Below are 19769 nucleotides of genomic sequence, written 5' to 3'. Positions count from 1 at the left end.
GAAGAAATGTGTTTGTGATAAATCAGAAGTTACATAGCACACTGGTCAAAGCAAACAGGGGCCAGTTGCTAACTACAATGTATTCAGCCAGTAGGGTTTTATTTACAATAGAAATAGGGGAGGGAACAAGGAAGGGATTTAAGCCTGGATGAAATTCCGTTTCCGCTTTAGGGAGTGACAATTGATTTGAGCAGAACTTGACTTGAAAATCTATTTATTTCAGAGACCCACTCAACTTTTACAATATTGATTGTACTTTTGGATAAATTGTATCATGGCTACTTCGCCGCAAAAGTCGCCATCCTCTCCGTCGCCGACGACTCCGAAATCACCCTCTTCCAGAAAGAAAGATGACTCGTTCCTGGGAAAACTTGGAGGAACTTTAGTAAGAAGAAAGAAGGCAAAAGAAGGTACATTTCTGATCAAAACAATACTGTCACGAACATGTCTAAACTTTACTTGCGTGAAGTGGCATGTGTATAAAAAAATATTTAAAAACCATCAGCAAAGCACAAGCAGAAAATAAGTATTTTAAGGAACGACCGTGTAGCTCATTGTAATTAGCTAGTCGCTACAACATTGTTTCAATACGTTGTGTAATGAAGTCACGCCTCGACCATTGTCTGATTCTGTCTATTCGTTATTGGTAAAGGAATATCGCCTTTGCCTGCTTTCCGAACTGCAGATTCATTGAAGAGATCAGAATGGAGTAGGGTACTACATAAATATCGGTAAACTAGCGTACACACTCACTTTCTTGTAATTCAACGTTCTTGTATTGACCCGAGTTGGCCAGCAGGGCAGCCTGGGAGCGCATGCAGTGCCTAGTAGAGTTCCTCACTGTAGCTGCAGGCTATGGTTGCCATGTAGGGTATGCTAGTACTTCAGATGCAATTACTCTGGAATGAGGCAAGAGCAAACACAACTCCAGGAGCAGCTGCACTGCCAGTGTATGCCCTTTATTTCACTGCTACGAGATTAACACACCTATAAAATGAACGAGTTGCCCATTGTTTTTCCTCAAGTTCCGTTTTTGATTTTGTTTTTTATTTCACCACTATTTAACCAGGTAGGCTAGTTGAGAACAAGTTCTCATTTGCAACTGTGACCTGGCCAAGATAAAGCAAAGCAGTTCGACACATACAACAACAACAACAACACAGAGTTACACATGGAATAAACAAACATACAATCGATAATGCAGTAGAAAAATATATATGCAGCATGTGCAAATGAGGTAGGATCATCATCAAATGAATTAGTTTCACATTAAGTGGAAATGTTCCCACTTCGTTTGTCCTGTTCAGAGGGCCCCTGATCTCCAGGGGGCCCCCAAAATGTGGTTGCCCGGCCCTGCACTTGTGTTATGATTGGTTTGTATCAATCAGGGTTCACAGGGCTGAGTGGTTGACACACCACAGCTGAGCCCTATCCCGTCTCTCCCTCACACCCATCCACAGCGGAGCACACTGGCCAGGATGTCCGCAGTGTGTTCCTAGTGATTTGATGGAAAGCGTCTCTGGTCCCGCGTTGCGGCAGTATATTTAATTTAAAGCTCTGACATTTTACGATGGGGAGGAAGAGAGGGGGCACGGCCTTGAACAAGCCTGTTGATTGGACCGCGGCGGGAGAGGGAGGAAAGGGTGAGACAGAGAATGTTAGAGACAGGACAGTGGATGTTAAGCAGGCTGGAGGAGAGGATGAGTTGAGAGAATGGAGAGATGGGCTGTGGAGCACTCTGCCCCCCAGGTAAGACCGCCTGTTAGTATTCACCCACCCACTGCTGGAGCATGAGGAGAGGAAGGAGAAACACTGGCTGCATTTCAACAATCTAAAGTGGCGTCCTTTGCTGCTTTCCCTTCCTTCATTTACACACAGATGGTGTTGCAGGATGGGTGTAAGCAATGTGTGGTGGATACCTACCTGTTACTTGCTTTCACCAATCCAGGTCCTTCACATCAGTTCATATGAAGGAAAGTAGACGAGGAATGGAGACCCAGTGTCTGTGGCAGGTCTGGGATAGGATTAGCACCCCAACTCATAGCATCACATGCTCTGTGTGTGAATCTGTGCTGGTCAAGGGGACATTGTTTATGGAGATGATGTAAATGTGTGATTGGGAGGGCAGTGACCATTCCTCTATAGTTTTGTAGACACGCTGATGTATGCCATTTTCAGTCATACAATTATTTCTGAGAGAAGGCATAGTGTGCCCTCAAAGTATTCATACCCTTTTACTTATTCCACATATCAAATTTTATTTGTCATACATGCCGAATAATTTTAACCAACAATGCAGTTCAAGAAATAGAGTTCAGAAAATATTTACATAAAAAAAAAAAAAGTAACACTTAAAAATGACAACGAGGCTATATACAGGGGGTACCGGTTCCGAGTCAATATGTGGGGGGCCGGGGGTACAGGTTAGTCGAGGTAATTTGAACATGTAGGTAGGGATAAAGTGACTGCTCGGTTACAGCCTGAGTTCAAAATGGATTACAAAGGTTATTATCACCCATCTACACACAATACCCCATAATGACAAAGTGAAAACATGTTTTGAGAAATGTTTGCTAATTCATTGAAAATGTAATGCATATATATCTCATTTACATAAGTTTAGTTTATTTTATTTTATTTTTACAGGGACAGTGCACATTAATCAACGTTTCAGTAAAAGTGCCGGTTTTAGCCAGCCGGCTAATTTTCAACCGCAGTCCCTGGGCAGGTTATTAAAAACAATTACAATATAGACAATAGCACCATAGAACAAGCAAGACATAGCAACATAGGACAAGCAAGACATAGCATACAGACAGAGCAACATAGAACAAAAAGCAGCAAGACAAATTTCATAAAAGCAACAAAGTGTTTCCACACCTCACAAGCTACAGACAACAGACAACATGGAAAGCGGCAACACACAGCTAGGGACCATGTTCACAAATCTGATTGACCTTTAGCCAGGTCTTCAAGCATTTTGTGAAAGTGTGATATGTGGTGCAGTTATGTGTGTCTGATGGCAGTGTATTCCAGACATGGGAAGCTCTCACAGAGAATGCAGATTTACTAAAGGTGCTTTTCCTTAGGGGAACTATACAGTCACCTCTCATGGCAGACCTTGTGGATCTGCTGCCATATGTCTGGGTTTTCTGTTTAACAAAAATATTGAGTGGAGGGGGAGCCAGGCCATTAAGGATCTTGAATACAAGACATGCGTTGGTGTATTGCACAAGATTTTCCCAACTCAAGAGCTCATGCTTTCTAAGGATGTGACAATGATGATGGCTATTGGGCTTCCTATCAAGCACTTTGAGAGCCTGTTTGTAGACAGACTGAATAGTTTTTAATGTTGTACAGCAAGCTTGGGCCCAACTAGTCAAGCAGTATGTTAAGTGGGGGAGTATCATAGATTTGAAGTACAGTTTTGCTACTTCTGTAGTCAAACAATTTCGTATAAATCGGAAATTAGCTAGATTGAATTTAGTTATTTGAATTACCTTTTTCACATGCTTTTTAAAAGAGAGGTTGGAATCAAGTATGATTCCAAGGTACTTAAAATCGGATACCACCTGAAGCTTCTCCCCTGACACATAGACATCTGGCTCAGTAGCATCTGTTGCCCTCTTTGTGAAGAACATGCAAACAGTTTTTTTCACATTGAGATGCAAACACGAGTCACTGAGCCACTTTGTAACCTGGACCATTACAGTAGTGAGTTCTTGTGCAGCTTGTTGTTTGCTCTTTGCATGCACATATATCACTGTATCATCTGCATACATTTGAACTTCAGACCCAGTACAGACAGAAGGCAGATCATTAATGTACAGGCTGAACAGGAGGGGCCCCAGTATTGACCCTTGGGGCACGCCCACATCATAGCTACGAGTGGGCGACAGCTCATTGCTCACTCTGACACACTGAGTTCTGCCTTCAAGGTATGATTTCATCCATCTCAAGGCATCAGGGGAAAAGTTGAACTTGGACAATTTTGTGATGAGAATCTCATGGTTAACAGTATCAAAAGCCTTCCTTAGGTCCAGAAACACAGCCCCAACAGCACCCCCTTTTTCCATCTTGGACTTCATATTTTCCAGAAGAAAGCAGTTGGCCGTTTCTGTGGAGTGTTTCGCTCTGAAGCCAAACTGCATGGAGTGTAATGTGAAGGGGCTGTTGTTGAGGTGGGCAATCAGTTGTTCTGCTACACACTTTTCAACAACCTTTGACACCACAGGTAGTATACTAATGGGCCTGTAGTTACTCACGTCAGCAGGGTCGCCTGATTTAAAGATGGACGTTATTATGGCCGACTTCCATACCCTTGGAAACACACCGAGACCAATAGATGTGTTGGTGACCTTAGTAATGGGGCCAATGAGTGACTCTTTGTAGTTTTTAAGAAAGGTATGTATTCACACCCCTGAGGTAATACTTTGTAGAAGCATTTGTGAGTCTTTCTGGGTAAGTCTCGAGGAGCTTTCAACACCTGGATTGTGCAACATTTGCAACTTTTGCACAATCCCATTACTCTTTTCAAAAATGTTCAAGCTCTGTCAGATTGGTTGTTGATTATTCCTTGACAACCATTTTCAGGTCTTGCCGTAGATTTAAGTCAACTGTAACTCAGCCACTCGGGAACATTCATTGTCTTCTTGGTAAGCAACTCTCGTGGAGATTTGGCTTTGTGTTTTAGGTTATTGTCCTGTTGAAAGGTGAATTCATCTCCCAGTGTCTGGTGAAAAAAAAAAAAAAACGGAACTAGAATTTTGTCTCTGCTTAGCGCCGTTTCTTTTTTTTATCCTGAAAAACTCCCCAGTCCTTAGCGATTTAAAATCATACCCATAACACTATGCAGTGATGGAAAGTACTCAATTGTCATACTTGAGTAAAAGTAAAGATACCCTTAATTTAAAAAAGACTCAAGTAAAAGTGGAAGTCACCCAGTAAAATACTACTTGATCAAAATTCTAAAAGTATTTGGGTTTTAAATATACTTAAGTATCATAAGTAAATGGAATTGCTAGAATGTACTTAAGTATCAAAAGTAAAAGTATAAACCAATTCAAATTCCCTATATTAAGAAAACCAGACAGCACAATTTTATTTACATTTTTTTTGGTGGTTAGTTGGGGGCACACTCCGACATAATTTACAAACAAAGCATTTGTGTTTAGTGAGTCCGCCAGATCAAAGGCAGTATGGATGACCAGGGATGTTCTCTTGATAAGTGTGTGAAATGGTCCATTTTCCTGTCAAAATGTAACGAGTAGTTCCTGTCAAAATGTAACGAGTACTTTTGGGTGCCAGGAAAAATTTATGGAGTAAAAAATACGTTATTTTCTTAAGGAATGTAGGGAGGTAAAAGTTGGCAAAAATATAAATAGTAAAGTACAGATACCCCCAAAAAGTACTTAAGTAGTACTTCAAAGTATTTTTTACCTAAGTACTTCACACCACTGCCACTATGTTTGAAAATATGGTACTCACTAATGTTATATTGGATTTGCCCCAAACATAACACTTTGTATTAAGGACAAAAAGCAAATTGCTTTGCTACATTTTTTGCAGTACTACTTTAGTGCCTTGTTGCAGACAACAACTGTTTTGGAATATTTGTATTCTGTACAGGCTTCCTTTTCACTCTGTCAATTAGGTTAGTATTGCAGAGTAACAACATTGTTGATCCATCCTCAGTTTTCTCCCTTCACAGCCATTAAACTTTCACGGTTTTAAAGTCACCATTGGCCTCATTGTGAAATCCCTGAGCGGTTTCCTTCCTCTCCGGCAACTGAATTGGAAAGGACGTCTGTATCATTGTAGTGACTGAGTGAATTGATATACTATCCAATGTGTAGTTAATAATTTCACCATGCTCAAATGGATATTAAATGTCTGCCCCCCCCCCCATCTACCAATAGGTGCCCTTCTTTGCAAGGCATTGAAAAACCTCCCTTGTCTTTGTGGTTGGATCTGTTTTTGAAATTCACACCTCGACTGATGGACCTTACAGATAATTGTATGTCCATTAATCCATTTTAAATTCAGGCTGTAACACAACAAAATCTGGAAAAAGTGAATACTTTCTGAAGGCACTGTGTGTCGCGCTGTCAAGGCACAGGATATTCTCCTTAGTCTTGATATGACGCTACACAGGCGGTCCGAATTAGGGCTGCTGATGGTGTTGATTATGAGGATGTCATCCTCGCTGGGAAGGAAGGATGAGAAATCCAGCACAGGATGTTCACACCACTACAGGTGTCACTGAAACTGACACGAAGCAGTATAGTGAAACGCATGCTTGGGCAAGGCAGGGGTTGATGGGGGAAACCAGGAAGTTCTGTGTGATAAATAGGCTACTAACAGGTGGGGAAAGTACATTGTCTTGATTAACTGAGAACAGTGTCAGATCAGATAAAGCTGATTTTAGGAACGGTGACACAGAAAGCTGAGGTGGTGCAGTGATCAAAGGAGAAAACGTGATATTGGTTTAAGAATCAATTGTAGCTGCTGATATTGATTTAAGAATACATAAGAATCATCCCCTTTAGAACACGTCTCTGTTGTGAGATATAGCCTAGGGAGGAGGAGTGTACGGATGAGGGCCAATATGTAGTAGACTATGAGGAAATGCCTGTCTGGAGGACAGAAGGGCATTACCTGGACGGGCATTACCGTGTTTTCCCAATGAGCAGCAGCTTCTAAGAAAATATTTCTTGACGGGTGAAACCACTTCCAGAAATAACCGCTACGCCTCAATAATATACCATATTAGACATGATAAAGAAGGCAACGCCCGGTCCTGTGGGGTTATGTTTGCTGGGAACTGCTTGGCATTCGACCGCAAGGCGCTACAGAGGGTAGCGCATACGGCCCAGTACATTACTGTGACCAAATAGCTGTGGTAGTAGTTAGCTAGTGTGTTAGTGGTGTGGGAACACTATTACATTTATCATGTGCTGGTCCCTATCCTAGTAGTTGTCCCCCGCCTTAACAACAACTTCTCATTTCCCCTGACCCTCTGTGCTTATGTCTGCTGGATTTGCCATACTGGCAAAGCTTAGCTGATGCTAAGAGCAGCAAAGTACTGAGCAGTATGAAACGTGTAGTAGCCTAAGTTGTAGAAATTGGTGAAATGATCACTGTTAGGAGGCACAAACAGTAAGCCACTTACAACCTACGTGAATTTATAGCTGTTGCACTGAAAGATGGCGGTTTGAGAGGATGCCTTGTGAGTGACGTGACGTGCTCTCCCTACAGTGTCTGAGCTCCAGGAAGAGGGGATGAACGCCATCAACCTGCCCTTGAGCCCCACCCAATACGAACTGGACCCAGAAGACACCATGCTAGGTAAGTGCAGTGCAGTACAGTGCAGTCCATATCTGAGATCCCTGGCCATAGAAGATGAGACGCCTTGACACTGGCTATACCTAATCTTGCTTTCTGTTCCTACAGAGGAGAATGAGGTCCGCACCATGGTCGACCCCAACTCCAAGAACGACCAGAAACTACAGGAACTCCAGAAGGTGTTGATCGACTGGATCAATGATGTGTTGGTGGGGGAGAGGATCATCGTGAAGGACCTGGCTGAGGATCTATACGACGGGCAGGTTCTGCAGAAACTCTTTGGTGAGGAACAAGTCCATTTAATGGTTCTCCATCAAACTTAAAGGATCACTACTACCGCTCGCCTTCTCCCTCTGACCATTTTCTCTCAGGCCTTTCTCTCATTGTGCAAATGCCTGTATTTATGCTAAAGCAGACCCCTGACCAAATGTAATACATGCTGTTTTCTTTGTATATGTGTTTCAGAGAAGCTGGAGGGGGAGAAGCTAAACGTAGCTGAGGTGACCCAGTCGGAGATCGCCCAGAAACAGAAACTACAGACGGTGCTGGAGAGGATCAACGACTCCATCAAGGTCTCTGCCAGGAGCATCAAATGGAACGTGGACTGTAAGTAGAGGCTGAGAACTTGGTCGTATTAATTAGGGCACACCGTAGCAAGACATTACGCAACCCTAAAATGATAACAAGCGTTCTTATTGGACAGTCCCTCCATGTTTCAGTCCATTTTCCTCTCTTTGGTGAGAGAGACTCATCATACAGTAGTTGTTGAGTGAGCCAAAGTGGTCAGACAGGTGGAATACATGGGGGCTTCAGCTTGTTACCAGTCCATACACTGGTCGTCGAGTTTTCTCTGCTTCCTATTGAGCCGTCTCTAATGGAGAAGGAATGTTTGTCCATACAGTACATTTAGGTAAAGCACTTTAGGTTTGCCGTGATGTCTCTATTTTATGAGGCTTTTAACAAGAATATGATGACACTGGTAATAGGCGTTCTAGCTTGTGTTTTATCATTAGCGTACATGTATGAGAAAGGGAAAGAGAGTTGTAGGGATGAACTGATTTGAGGGAAGTGGTCCAGAAATATACATATTCATTAAAGTTGGACTCCGTAGCGGGGAAACTGCCACGTCTGTTTGCAATATTCCAAACAACAAAGACGTGACTTAAAACAACACTGTTTTAATCATGGCACATCATGGCACGTGATAGAACAGCAGAGTATGTGCGATGTTTTGTTTTTTGTATTACTTTGCTTTTCAAAAACCATATCAAATGCGTCTGGGGCAGCCAGTGGCGCTAATGTGGATCTCGGCTTACGGTAAGCGGTAAATGCATGACTACATCACGAAAGAGGAACACTTGTATGATATGATGGCGTTTTTGATGGAATTTACAGCAGAATACTGTCAACCAAGCGCTAACCAAATCAATGCGTTGTTCGCTGCTTTCAACCTTTTTCTTTTAAGCTGCAGAAAACACTTAAGGGAGATGTAACACACACTTCTGTTCTGATCCTCTTAGGCTGAGAGGATCAGGCCGATATCAGAGGGCTTTTATATACCTCTCCTTTAATTTATCTTCTTTTTATTAGGCGGGAATCAAAACATTGTTTCCTTCATTGATTGTTCTTCCAACCAATGAAAACTAAAGCAAATCCCCATTTCTGTCGGTCTCTTGCCCAGCGGTCCATGCTAAGAGTATAGTGGCCATTCTTCACCTGTTGGTGGCGCTATCTCAGCACTTCAGAGCACCTATCAGACTTCCTGATCACGTGTCCATCCAAGTAGTGGTGGTTCAGGTACTGTAAATCCTCTTATTTTGCTTGGTGCATAGTACACATGAATGAAACTTGATGTAAGTCTCTGAGGTCATACACCTGTTTTGTTACGCGTTATAATAACTTCGCTATAAATGCTGTTTTACGATAAATTGAAGTACTACAATACTTTGTCAAATTATACCACGGGTGGTTCTAATCCTGAATGCTGATTGGTTAAAACCGCATTCTGGCTAAATCTGACTGTTAAAATACCTATTTACTCTGTTCCTTTTCCTGTTTCTTTTTTTCTTTATTTTCTCTCAGAAAAGGGAGGGGATTCTGCAATCTCGCCAGATCCAGGAGGAGATCACGGGCAATACAGAGTAGGTCACGTTTTTCTCTGATGGGATGAACCAGTCATTGAGAGAACACACTCCTTCTCACTCAGTGTGAGAGCTCTGTTTTGTCAGAAATAGGGGATGGGTTCACCACAGCAGTAAACCACATACCACTGTCTTCCCCAAAACACAATGCAATCTCCTATTTACAATATGAAGTACTTTAATATAGATTTGTATCTCTCAAATGCAATCCCCTCTGTAGCCTTTATGTTATAACCACATCATATTAATACATTTTTCAAGCACAATTATTTCACCAGTGTGTATGAACACAGTTGACCATTGTATAAACAGGGACGTGATGGTTCCTTGCCAGTGTAGCGTTGCCCCAGCTGAGGTTGGAGCGAACCAGCCGGTCCAGAGCAGCTGGGGAGATTAGTGGGCGAGCAAAGCGCTCATATCATGGTCACGGTCACAGGGCTGTTATCATATGACCAGGACCGTTGCCCTGCCATCAGGGATTACACCACGAAGAGAAAGGGTGTCGTGTTTGTGCGTGTCTAAGGCCCTCTGTTGTGTGATAGCTGTTGGGATGTTGCAGCAGCCCCTTGACTCAACATGTGTGACAATGCCTAGTGGCCCATTCTGTTAATGTTCAGTGAAGTTAATCGCATTACTGTATTCACCACCAACATTCCTCTGTATCAGGTTGATATCAATGTATCAATAGTATTTTTATTTTTTTATTTAACTAAGCAAATCAGTTCAGAACACATTCTTATTTACAATGACGGCCTACCAAAAGGCCTCCTAAGGGGGCCTGGGATTAAAAATAAGTACATATAAATATAGGACAAGAGAGACAACACTATGTAAAGAGAGACCTAAGACAACAACATAGTAAGGCAACATAACATGGTAGCAGCACAAAACATGGTACAAACATTATTGGGCACAGACAACAGCGCAAAGGGCTAGAAGGTAGAGACAACAATACATCACACAAAGCAGCCACAACTGTCAGTAAGAGTGTCCATGATTGAGTCTTTGAATGAAGAGATTGAGATAAAACTGCCCAGTTTGAGTGTTTATTGCAGCTCGTTCCAGTTGCTAGCTGCAGCGAACTGAGAAGAGGAGTGACCCAAGGATGTGTGTGCTTTGGGGACCTTTAACAGAATGTGACTGGCAGAATGGGTGTTGTATGTGGAGGATGAGGGCTGCAGTAGATTTCTCAGATAAGGGGGAGTGAGGCCTAAGAGGGTTTTATTAATAAGCATCAACCAGTGGGTCTTGCGACAGGTATACAGAGATGACCAGTTTACAGAGGAGTATAGAGTGCAGTGATGTGTCCTATAAGGAACATTGGTGGAAAATCTGATGGCCAAATGGTAAAGAACATCTAGCCGCTCGAGTGCACCCTTACCTGCCGATCTATAAATTATGTCTCTGTAATCTAGCATGGGTAGGATGGTCATCTGAATCAGGGTTAGTTTGGCAGCTGGGGTGAAGAGGAGTGATTACGATAGAGGAAACTAAGTCTAGATTTAACTTTAGCCTGCTGCTTTGATATGTGCTGAGAGAAGAACAGTGTACTGCCTAGCCATACTCCCAAGTACTTGTATGAGGTGACTACCTCAAGCTCTAAACCCTCAGAGGTAGTAATAACACCTGTGGGAAGAGGGGCATTCTTCTTAACAAACCAGATGACCTTTGTTTTGGAGTTGTTCAGAACAAGATTAAAGGTAGTGAAAGCTTGTTGGACACTAAGAAAGCTTTGTTTTAGAGCATTTAACACAATATCCAGGGATGGGCCAGCTGAGTAGAGGACTACCATCTGCATATAAATGGATGAGAGCACTTCCTACTGCCTGAGCTATGTTGATGTAAATTGAGAAGTGCGGGGGGCCTAGGATCGAGCCTTGGGGTACTCTCTTGGTAACAGGAAGTGGATGAGACAGCAGATTTTGACTTTATGCACTGCACTCTTTGAGAGGTAGTTAGAAAACCAGGCCAAAGACCCATCAGACACCCCAATACTCCTTAGCTGGCCCACAAGAAAGGAATGGTCTACCGTATTAAAAGCTTTGGCCAAGTCAATAAAAATAGCAGCACAACATTGCTTAGAATCAAGGGCAATGGTGACATCATTGAGGACCTTAAGGTTGCAGTTACACATCCATAACCTGAGCGGAAACCAGATTGCATACCCGAAAGAATACTATAGACATTAAGAAAGCAAGTCAGTTGATTATTGACAAGTTTTTCCAACACTTTTGATAAATGGGGCAAAATAGAAATAGGCCTATAACCCTTTTAAATAAAGGACGAACCGTGGCTGCCTTCCAAGCAATGGGAACCTCCCCAGAAAGGAGCGACAGACTTGGCGATGACAGGGGCAGCAACGTTAATGAAGAAAGGGGCTAAACCATCTGACCCAGATGTTTTTTGGGGGTCAAGATTAAGGTGCTCCTTTAGCACCTCTGACTCAGTGACTGCCTGCAGGGAGAAACTTTGTAGCGGACAGGGGAAAAAGAAGGAGAAGAATCGGGGATAGTCGCATTAGAAGGGGTGGGAGATGAGGAAATTTTGAATGGGCAAGGAGGCATGGCTGAGTCCAATAGGAATCCTGACTTAATGAAGTGGTGATTAAAGAGCTCAGCCTTGTGCTTGTTGTCAGTAACAACCACATCATCAACATTAAGGGACATGGACAACTGTGAGGAGGAGGGTTTATTCCCCAGGTCTTTAACCGTTTTCCAGAACTTCTTGGGGTTAGACCCACAGAGAGAGAACTGCTCCTTAAAGTAACTAACTTTGGCCTTCCGGAAAGCCTAAGTGCACTTATTTCTCATTTGCCTGAATGAGAAACAGTCAGCCGGAGTATGCGTGTGCCGAGCCTTTGGCCAAATGCAATTCTTGAGGTGGAGTAACTCTGCAAGATCCCAGTCGAACCAGGGGCTAGACCAGTTTTTAATACTAATTTTCTTTATGGGAGCGTGTTTGTTAACAATACCACTGAAAATATCAAGAAAAGAAGGTCCAAGTGTCTTCGACAGAGGGGATCAAGCTGATTCTATACCATTTTAGAGGCCAGTTCATGAAGGAAGTCTTGCTCATTTAAAGTTTTTTTAGCAAGTGTCTATAACAATCAAGACGGGTTGTTTCATTGAGCAGCCATTACAGACACAGGCTGTAAAACAGTGATCACTAAGGTCATTACAGAAAATTCCAGACTGATGCCTATCAGGAATATTTGTGAGGATTACATTGTAGAATTGGTAATAATTTTAACGATTTAGTAGTTGTGGAATAATCCCATGTGGCTCACTTGGTAGAGCAAGGCACTTGCAACGCCAGGGTTGTGGGTTCGAATCCCATGGGGGGACCAGTATGAAAATGTACTCGCTCACTACTGTAATTCTCACTGGATAAGAGCGTCCGTCTGCTAAATTACTAGAATGTAAAGTAGGCTAATGTGGACATTTTAATGAAGTTCTTCGTGAGCTGTCCTTGTTGACCAAATGGAGCTTTTATATCTTGTTTTGTCTTTCTCTTTTCCCTCAGGGCTTTATCTGGCAGACATGGTATGTCTTCTACTTGGTCTATTCTCTCCTAATGCATCTTTTAATCAGTCGCAGTAAATTTGACACTTATTTTAATTTTTTATTTTAAATCGCTGTTTTCAGTATATGACGACCTTGATGCTTTTTATCTCGTTTCTGTGAGTAACGGTATGACTGTTCTCTCCATCCATTAAGAGCGAGATGCTTTCGACACCCTGTTTGATCACGCTCCGGACAAGCTCAATGTGGTAAAAAAGGTAGTGTGTGTTAATACTAGTAGTAGTAGTAGTAGAGTTTTCTGTTGTACTGTTGGCGTGCCTCACAGAAATGACTGCTGTTTCCACAGACTCTCATCACCTTTGTGAACAAACACTTGAACAAACTCAATCTGGAGGTGGCTGAACTGGACACACAGGTACAGTATGAACTAGAATTACAGTTGAAGTCGGAAGTTTACATACACCTTAGCCAAATACATTTAAACTCAGTTTTTGACAATTCCTGACATTTAATCCTAGTAAACATTCCCTGTCTTAGGTCAGTTCGGATCGCCACTTTATTTTAAGAATGTGAAATGTCAGAATAATAGTAGCGAGAAGGATTTATTTCAGCTTTTATTTATTTCATCACATTCCCAGTGGGTTAGAAGTTTACATACACTCAATTAGTATTTGGTAGCATTGCCTTTAAATTGTTTAACTTGGGTCAAATGTTTCGGGTAGCCTTCCACAAGCTTCCCACAATAAGTTAGGTGAATTTTGGCGCATTCTTCCTGACAGAGCTGGTGTAACTGAGTCAGGTTTGTGGGCCTCCTTGCTCGCACACGCTTTTTCAGTTCTGCCCACTATTCTATAGGATTGAGGTCAGGGCTTTGTGATGGCCACTCCAATACCTTGACTTTGTTGTCCTTAAGCCATTTTGCCACAACTTTGGAAGTATGCTTGGGGTCATTGTCCATTTGGAAGACACATTTGCGACCAAGCTTTAACTTCCTGACTGTCTTGAGATGTTGCTTCAATATATCCACATAATTGTCCATCCTCATGATGCCATCTATTTTGTGAAGTGCACCAGTCCCTCCTGCAGCAAAGCACCCCCACAACATGATGCTGCCACTCCCGCGCTTCACGGTTGAGATGGTGTTCTTCGGCTTGCAAGCCTCCCCCTTTTTCCTCCAAACATAGCAATGGTCATTATGGCCAAACAGTTCTATTTTTGTTTCATCAGACCAGAGGACATTTCTCCAAAAAGTACGACCTTTGTCCATGTGTAATTGCATACCATAGTCTGGCTTTTTTTATGGCGGTTTTGGAGCAGTGGCTTCTTCCTTGCTGAGCGGCCTTTCAGGTTGTGTCGATATAGGACTTGTTTTACTGTAGATATAGATACTTTTGTACCTGTTTCCTCCAGCATCTTCACAAGGCCCTTTGCTGTTGTTCTGGAATTGATTTGCACTATTCGCACCAAAGTACGTTAATCTCTAGGAGACAGAACGCGTCTCCTTCCTGAGCGGTATGACGGCCGCGTGGTCCCATGGTGTTTATACTTGCGTACTGTTGTTTGTACAGATGAACGTGGTACCTTCAGGCATTTGGAAATTGCTCCCAAGGATGAATCAGACTTGTGGAGGTCTACAATTGATTTATTTTGATTTTCCCATGATGTCAAGCAAAGAGGCACTGAGTTTGGAGGTAGGCCTTGAAATACATCCACAGGTACACCTCCAATTGACTCAAATTATGTAAATTAGCCTATCAGAAGCTTCTAAAGCCATGACATAATTTTCTGGAATTTCCAAGCTGTTTAAAGGCACAGTCAACTTTGTATGTAAACTTCTGACCCAGTGGAATTGAGATTAAGTGAAATAATCTGTCTGTAAACAATTGTTGGAAAAATTACTTGTCATGTACTAAGTAGATGTGCTAACCGACTTGCCAAAACCATAGTTTGTTAACAAGAAATTTGTGGAGTAGTTGAAAAACAAGTTTTAATGACTCCAACCTAAGTGTATGTAAACTTCCGACTTCAACTGTATCTAATTAGAATCATACCTATTGTATATTTATATGAATGAGCATGTTTTTTTAATTCTTTAGTTTGCTGACGGTGTGTACCTTGTTCTGCTGATGGGATTGCTGGAGGGCTACTTTGTTCCACTCTATAATTTCTTCCTGACTCCTGAGAACTTTGAACAACAGGTATGTTGACATTTACTCTCCATTTTTCCAAATTCTATCTTTGCTCGGTGTGTTACACTTTAATGACAGTGAACACACTAGTCTTTGTTTTGTTCCATTTCATACATTTCCAGCAAATTATTCTTTTTTTCAGGCCCTAATTGTTTAATTCAAACATTTGCATAATTTTTTACTTCAAGATGGCTAATCCCTCAGTGATTGATTATATTTGCTGATATTAGTATTTATCATGAAGATTATTCCATATTGTCAGACAGACAATGTGCAACCCAAAGCCTCTATTCTTAGCAGGCTTTCTAAAGGGACGCCCTGTCAGGCCTGAGACTGGGTCCTCTCCAGCCGGCTGTGCTGTGCCAGGCAGTGGGCACCCGGCAGGCAGCATCTGTAATCTGCTCCTGCACAGAAAATCAATAAGTGGCCAGGAGATTAGCGCTAATGCAGGGAGAGGGAGGAGAAGGGACAAGGGGTCTTTTCAGGGACAGCTGCTATATAGGAGTCCCCGGTACTCGCCTGAAGGAATCCTCCAATGGTCAGTCTCGGTATTGCTTGATTTTTAACTCTCTTGTTCTTCCTTTTCTTTCGCTCTCTCACTCTTTCTTCTGTCTCAAGCGCTCTCTTTCTCTTAAGCTTTGGCTACTAATTATCCACTCCATATTTCCTTAATTGCCTTCACCTCCTAGCTGGTCTGTTCCAAGGCTTTCCACATTCTGTACTGACACTCGGTACCACACTTTTACATGAACCAAACAACAACCAAATTCTGATAGAACTCCCCCTCCTTTTTGCCTGGTGCTGAGTGACTGTTTGTCCAGCTGTAAAGAGCTTATGGGTTTATGGCACTGATGTTTACACACCTAGGAACCTGTGGTAGGGGAGCTGTAATGACTTGTGTGAATTGTATAGGTGTGTTATGGTTTAGGAGCTGTTTCCTCATACTCTAGGCCTACCTGTGTGTGGCTTGCTCTTCTGTTGTGTAATGTTGTTGTCATTGTGTTTCTCATGCAGGTGCACAACGTGTCCTTCTCTTTTGAGCTGATGCAAGACGGAGGTTTGGAGAGACCCAAACCTAGACCCGAAGGTAGGTGTTTTCCTTTAGGATGCTGTTTATATAGTTCCCCATGGACAATTCTTTTTTTGTATTACTTTTACATTTTTTTGTCCTTTTTTCTTGTTTTTAAGAAGATGATTAATTCTGGAAATTTGGTGCAAAACCATAATGGCGCAATACATTTGCCTCCTAATTTAAAGTCCAGTATTTGTTTTGTGAGAATTCTGTCAGGCAAGAAGCCCTGAAAGCAAAACTTATGTGATAATATTGCTGTATCTTCCAGTCGAACTGTTCCGAGAGAATTGGCTATATGCTCCTCTATGGTACAAATCCATTCAGTAAATCTTAAATGCCACACATTGCTAAAGTAAAAGCACTACACACCAAGCCCCTTAATGGATATGTTTACTTGTTGGGGTTTGTGCGTCTTTGTTCATTTGTCCTTAGTATTATGTAGTAGTGTGTCTGTGAATGCATGTTGAAACACATTCATGGTCGGTGTACCTTTTTCATTGGCAGTGTTGTACCTGAATCATTTCTCATGGTCAAAACATTTCCTTTATACCGCATATCCTGTTAGAATTCAATTTTTTTTTAAATTTAAAAAAAGATTTTACTGGTATTGACTCTATCAAAACATTTTTTTTTTGAGAGAGATTGCTGTCTGTGTTTATTTAAATGTTATTAATTCCCTTATTTCCCAGATATCGTGAACTGTGACCTCAAGTCAACCCTGAGGGTGCTGTACAACCTCTTCACCAGGTACAGAAACGTGGAGTGAATATGCTGTGTTGGGGGTGACTCATTTTATGGGGTATCACATTCAAGTTTCAAGCGTTTTTCCCCAATTACATGCTTCAAGGGAAGTTGTCCCTTGCAAAGAACACTACGAACCAATTCAGGACATTCAGCATTGGTATTATCAATAATTTTTTTTATAGATTCCATTATTCCAAATATTTTATGTGCTATAATAATAACTTCTACTATTGTATGTGCTGTTTGCCATTTTAAAATACACTACATACTGTATGTATTTTTGTTAAATGAATGCATATTAGTCCATGTAAAAACAGTCATTGGTTTTTTAATTATATTTTTAATAGATGAAAATTCCATATTTTTTTTCTTAATGTCATATTTCAAAAGGTTGATATTGCGATGAAATTTCTTCATGTTTCCATCGCTAAAGCTTGTTTCATTTATTTACTAAACAAATGTTTGTTAACCTACATTTATTGTGCTTTTATGTGCACCTGACCTTCTCATTTCACTAGTGGATAAGTGCCTTTTTAAAATAAAAAGACTGTACTGCATGCCATTTATTAGGAAGACACCACTTAAAGTGCTGACTGTGATTGAATATGCTCTTTTACTTTATTCTCAAAACTGCTTTGCATGTCTCATATATGTTAAATGTTTTAATAACCCCAAACGGAAATTCCTAAAATGTTGTAATGTTAAAACAACCTTGTAAAGAAACGGAAGGTCTCCCTCACGGTAACACATTGTTTGGATAGTCCATCTGTAGATGTTCTACAGCAGTGGTCACCAACCCTTTTGGAGTCCATTAGTTTCTGAGTCAAAATGCAAGCCGAGCTCTACTGTGGAACATGTATAAAAATAATAATAACTTGAACGTAAACCTATGCAACATCACCCTATTAAAAACAGCAATGTATTAATGAGGTTTGTACAGAACATTATCACTGCATATTGGCTTTGCTTGAATTGCCCTGCCAATGCATTGTTATTCTTCTGACCATTAAAAAAAATATATATATATATATATATATTTGATGTAGGCTAAAGGATCACACCAATAATAGATCAGTTGTTGTATTACTTGTGAAGCATGGCTGAGTGAGCGTACGTTTGAAATAACTCGCTTTTTTTTCTGTTTACTGGTCTCACGGTGCCTGCATCTGACGGTCAGTCTCAGCGGAGGGAGAGAGCAGCAGACTGAGGGTCAGTCTCAACATCCCTCTGCTCTCTCTTTCCTCCGCTGACACTGACCAAGAAGGGCCACCGTCTTCCAGCTGATGGCGAAACTCGAGTCGCGCCACATTATTTCTGTGTCATGCACAAATTCATGTTGTTACTCCTATGAACAGAGAAAGTGAGATATTCCTCTATTAAAAAAGACAGAAGCCGCTAATAATAACGCATGCCAATCGATACACTTTCCTACTCATTCTTTGCTGTATTTGTTGAGTCTCTTAAAAATCTTACAGCCTCAACTTTGCTGTAGCGTTTTTTTACGCCTGCTACTTTTACTGCAGATATGTTAATCTGAGCCATTCGATTGGCCAGTGGTAGACCTACACTTCACTTGATTTGCTCCCACCGGGAAGGCATAGTTTGTACCTTCAGACATATGAAATGGGAACACATCGCCTACCCGGCATACAGGGCAGCTGAATCGAGTGCGTCTACCACTGACAGCGCAAGATTAATTAATAAAATAGGAACGCAAGGATTACCACTGTTTTTTTGTTTACAGAAACGTTTGGCGATTAGACTAGGAATGCCTTGGAGATCACTGCTCTATAGACTATCAGTAACATTTCCACTACAGTGCGATCGTAAAGTATTCAGACCCTTTGACTTTTTCCACATTTTGTTACATTACAGCCTTATTCTAAAATGGATGAAATAGTCCCCCCCTCATCAATCTATACACAATACCCTATCATGACAAAGCGAAAACAGGTTATTCAGAACCGCTTTGTCATTATGGAGTATTGTGTGTAGATTGAGGGAACAAATTATCTATTTTAGAAAAAGGCTAACGTAACAAAACGCGAAAAAAGGGAAGGTGGTCTGAATCCTTCCTGAATGCACTGTACCTACTAATCATATCCTTAACCCTGACCCTTATTCTTTACCCTAACCGTAACCTTATCAACATATAGTCATACTATCTGTAGAGCATCTACAGATGGATAATCTGGACTATCCAAATAAAGTGTGACCTCGCTCACTAATGCAGAGGTCTTAAAGATTTGTCAAATGTGTGAGAATTGGGGGTTTTGCAAACACTTTTTCAAATGATATACACTACAAGCTTTTGTATTTTGAGTTAATTCATCCATAGTTTCTATTGCTCATCTGTTAATTCTGAAATAAAACATTGTCTGTGGATATTATGGTGATTGAATGTTATTCCATTACTGCAATGTTACCAGCGGCCTCACTTCCCTCTTCAGAAAAGGATATATTTTAGGAAGCTGAGGTTTGATCAGAGCAGTATTTCTAGCGGGTCTCAGCCTTTCCTGTCATATATTCTACAATAGAGCTGAGTGACCTCTACAATACTATTAAAGATGGTCAGCTCTGCGATACTATTAAAGATTGGGAGCAGGTGGTCACTATTGGGGGGAAAACGGCAGAAAAACAAGGTTCTTTCTGTATTTGATCATTTTAAAGGTGAAAGTAAACAAGTGCACCAATGTACCAGGTCATGTCTGTTAGTGCAACCTATATGATATTTGGTTGTCCCTTTAAGAATAGGGTA

The 19769-nt window shown here is 41.4% G+C and overlaps 1 protein-coding gene across 1 annotated transcript; it reads left to right on the top strand.

Moving 5' to 3' along the window:
• Nucleotides 1–140: 140 nt before the first annotated feature.
• On the top strand, nt 141–19396 carry LOC115109616 (alpha-parvin-like). Its single transcript, XM_029634734.2, has 12 exons — nt 141–410; nt 7258–7347; nt 7453–7626; nt 7810–7950; nt 9026–9141; nt 9427–9485; nt 13008–13027; nt 13202–13263; nt 13353–13421; nt 15103–15204; nt 16210–16282; nt 16957–19396. The coding sequence occupies exons 1-12, from the start codon at nt 275–277 to the stop codon at nt 17031–17033; spliced, it is 1119 nt and encodes a 372-aa protein (XP_029490594.1). The 5' UTR covers nt 141–274; the 3' UTR covers nt 17034–19396.
• Nucleotides 19397–19769: the final 373 nt, after the last annotated feature.

This window comes from Oncorhynchus nerka, linkage group LG25 (assembly GCF_034236695.1).
Source record: "Oncorhynchus nerka isolate Pitt River linkage group LG25, Oner_Uvic_2.0, whole genome shotgun sequence".
NCBI lineage: Eukaryota > Metazoa > Chordata > Actinopteri > Salmoniformes > Salmonidae > Oncorhynchus > Oncorhynchus nerka.
This window is presented reverse-complemented; position numbering and strand designations above follow the sequence as displayed.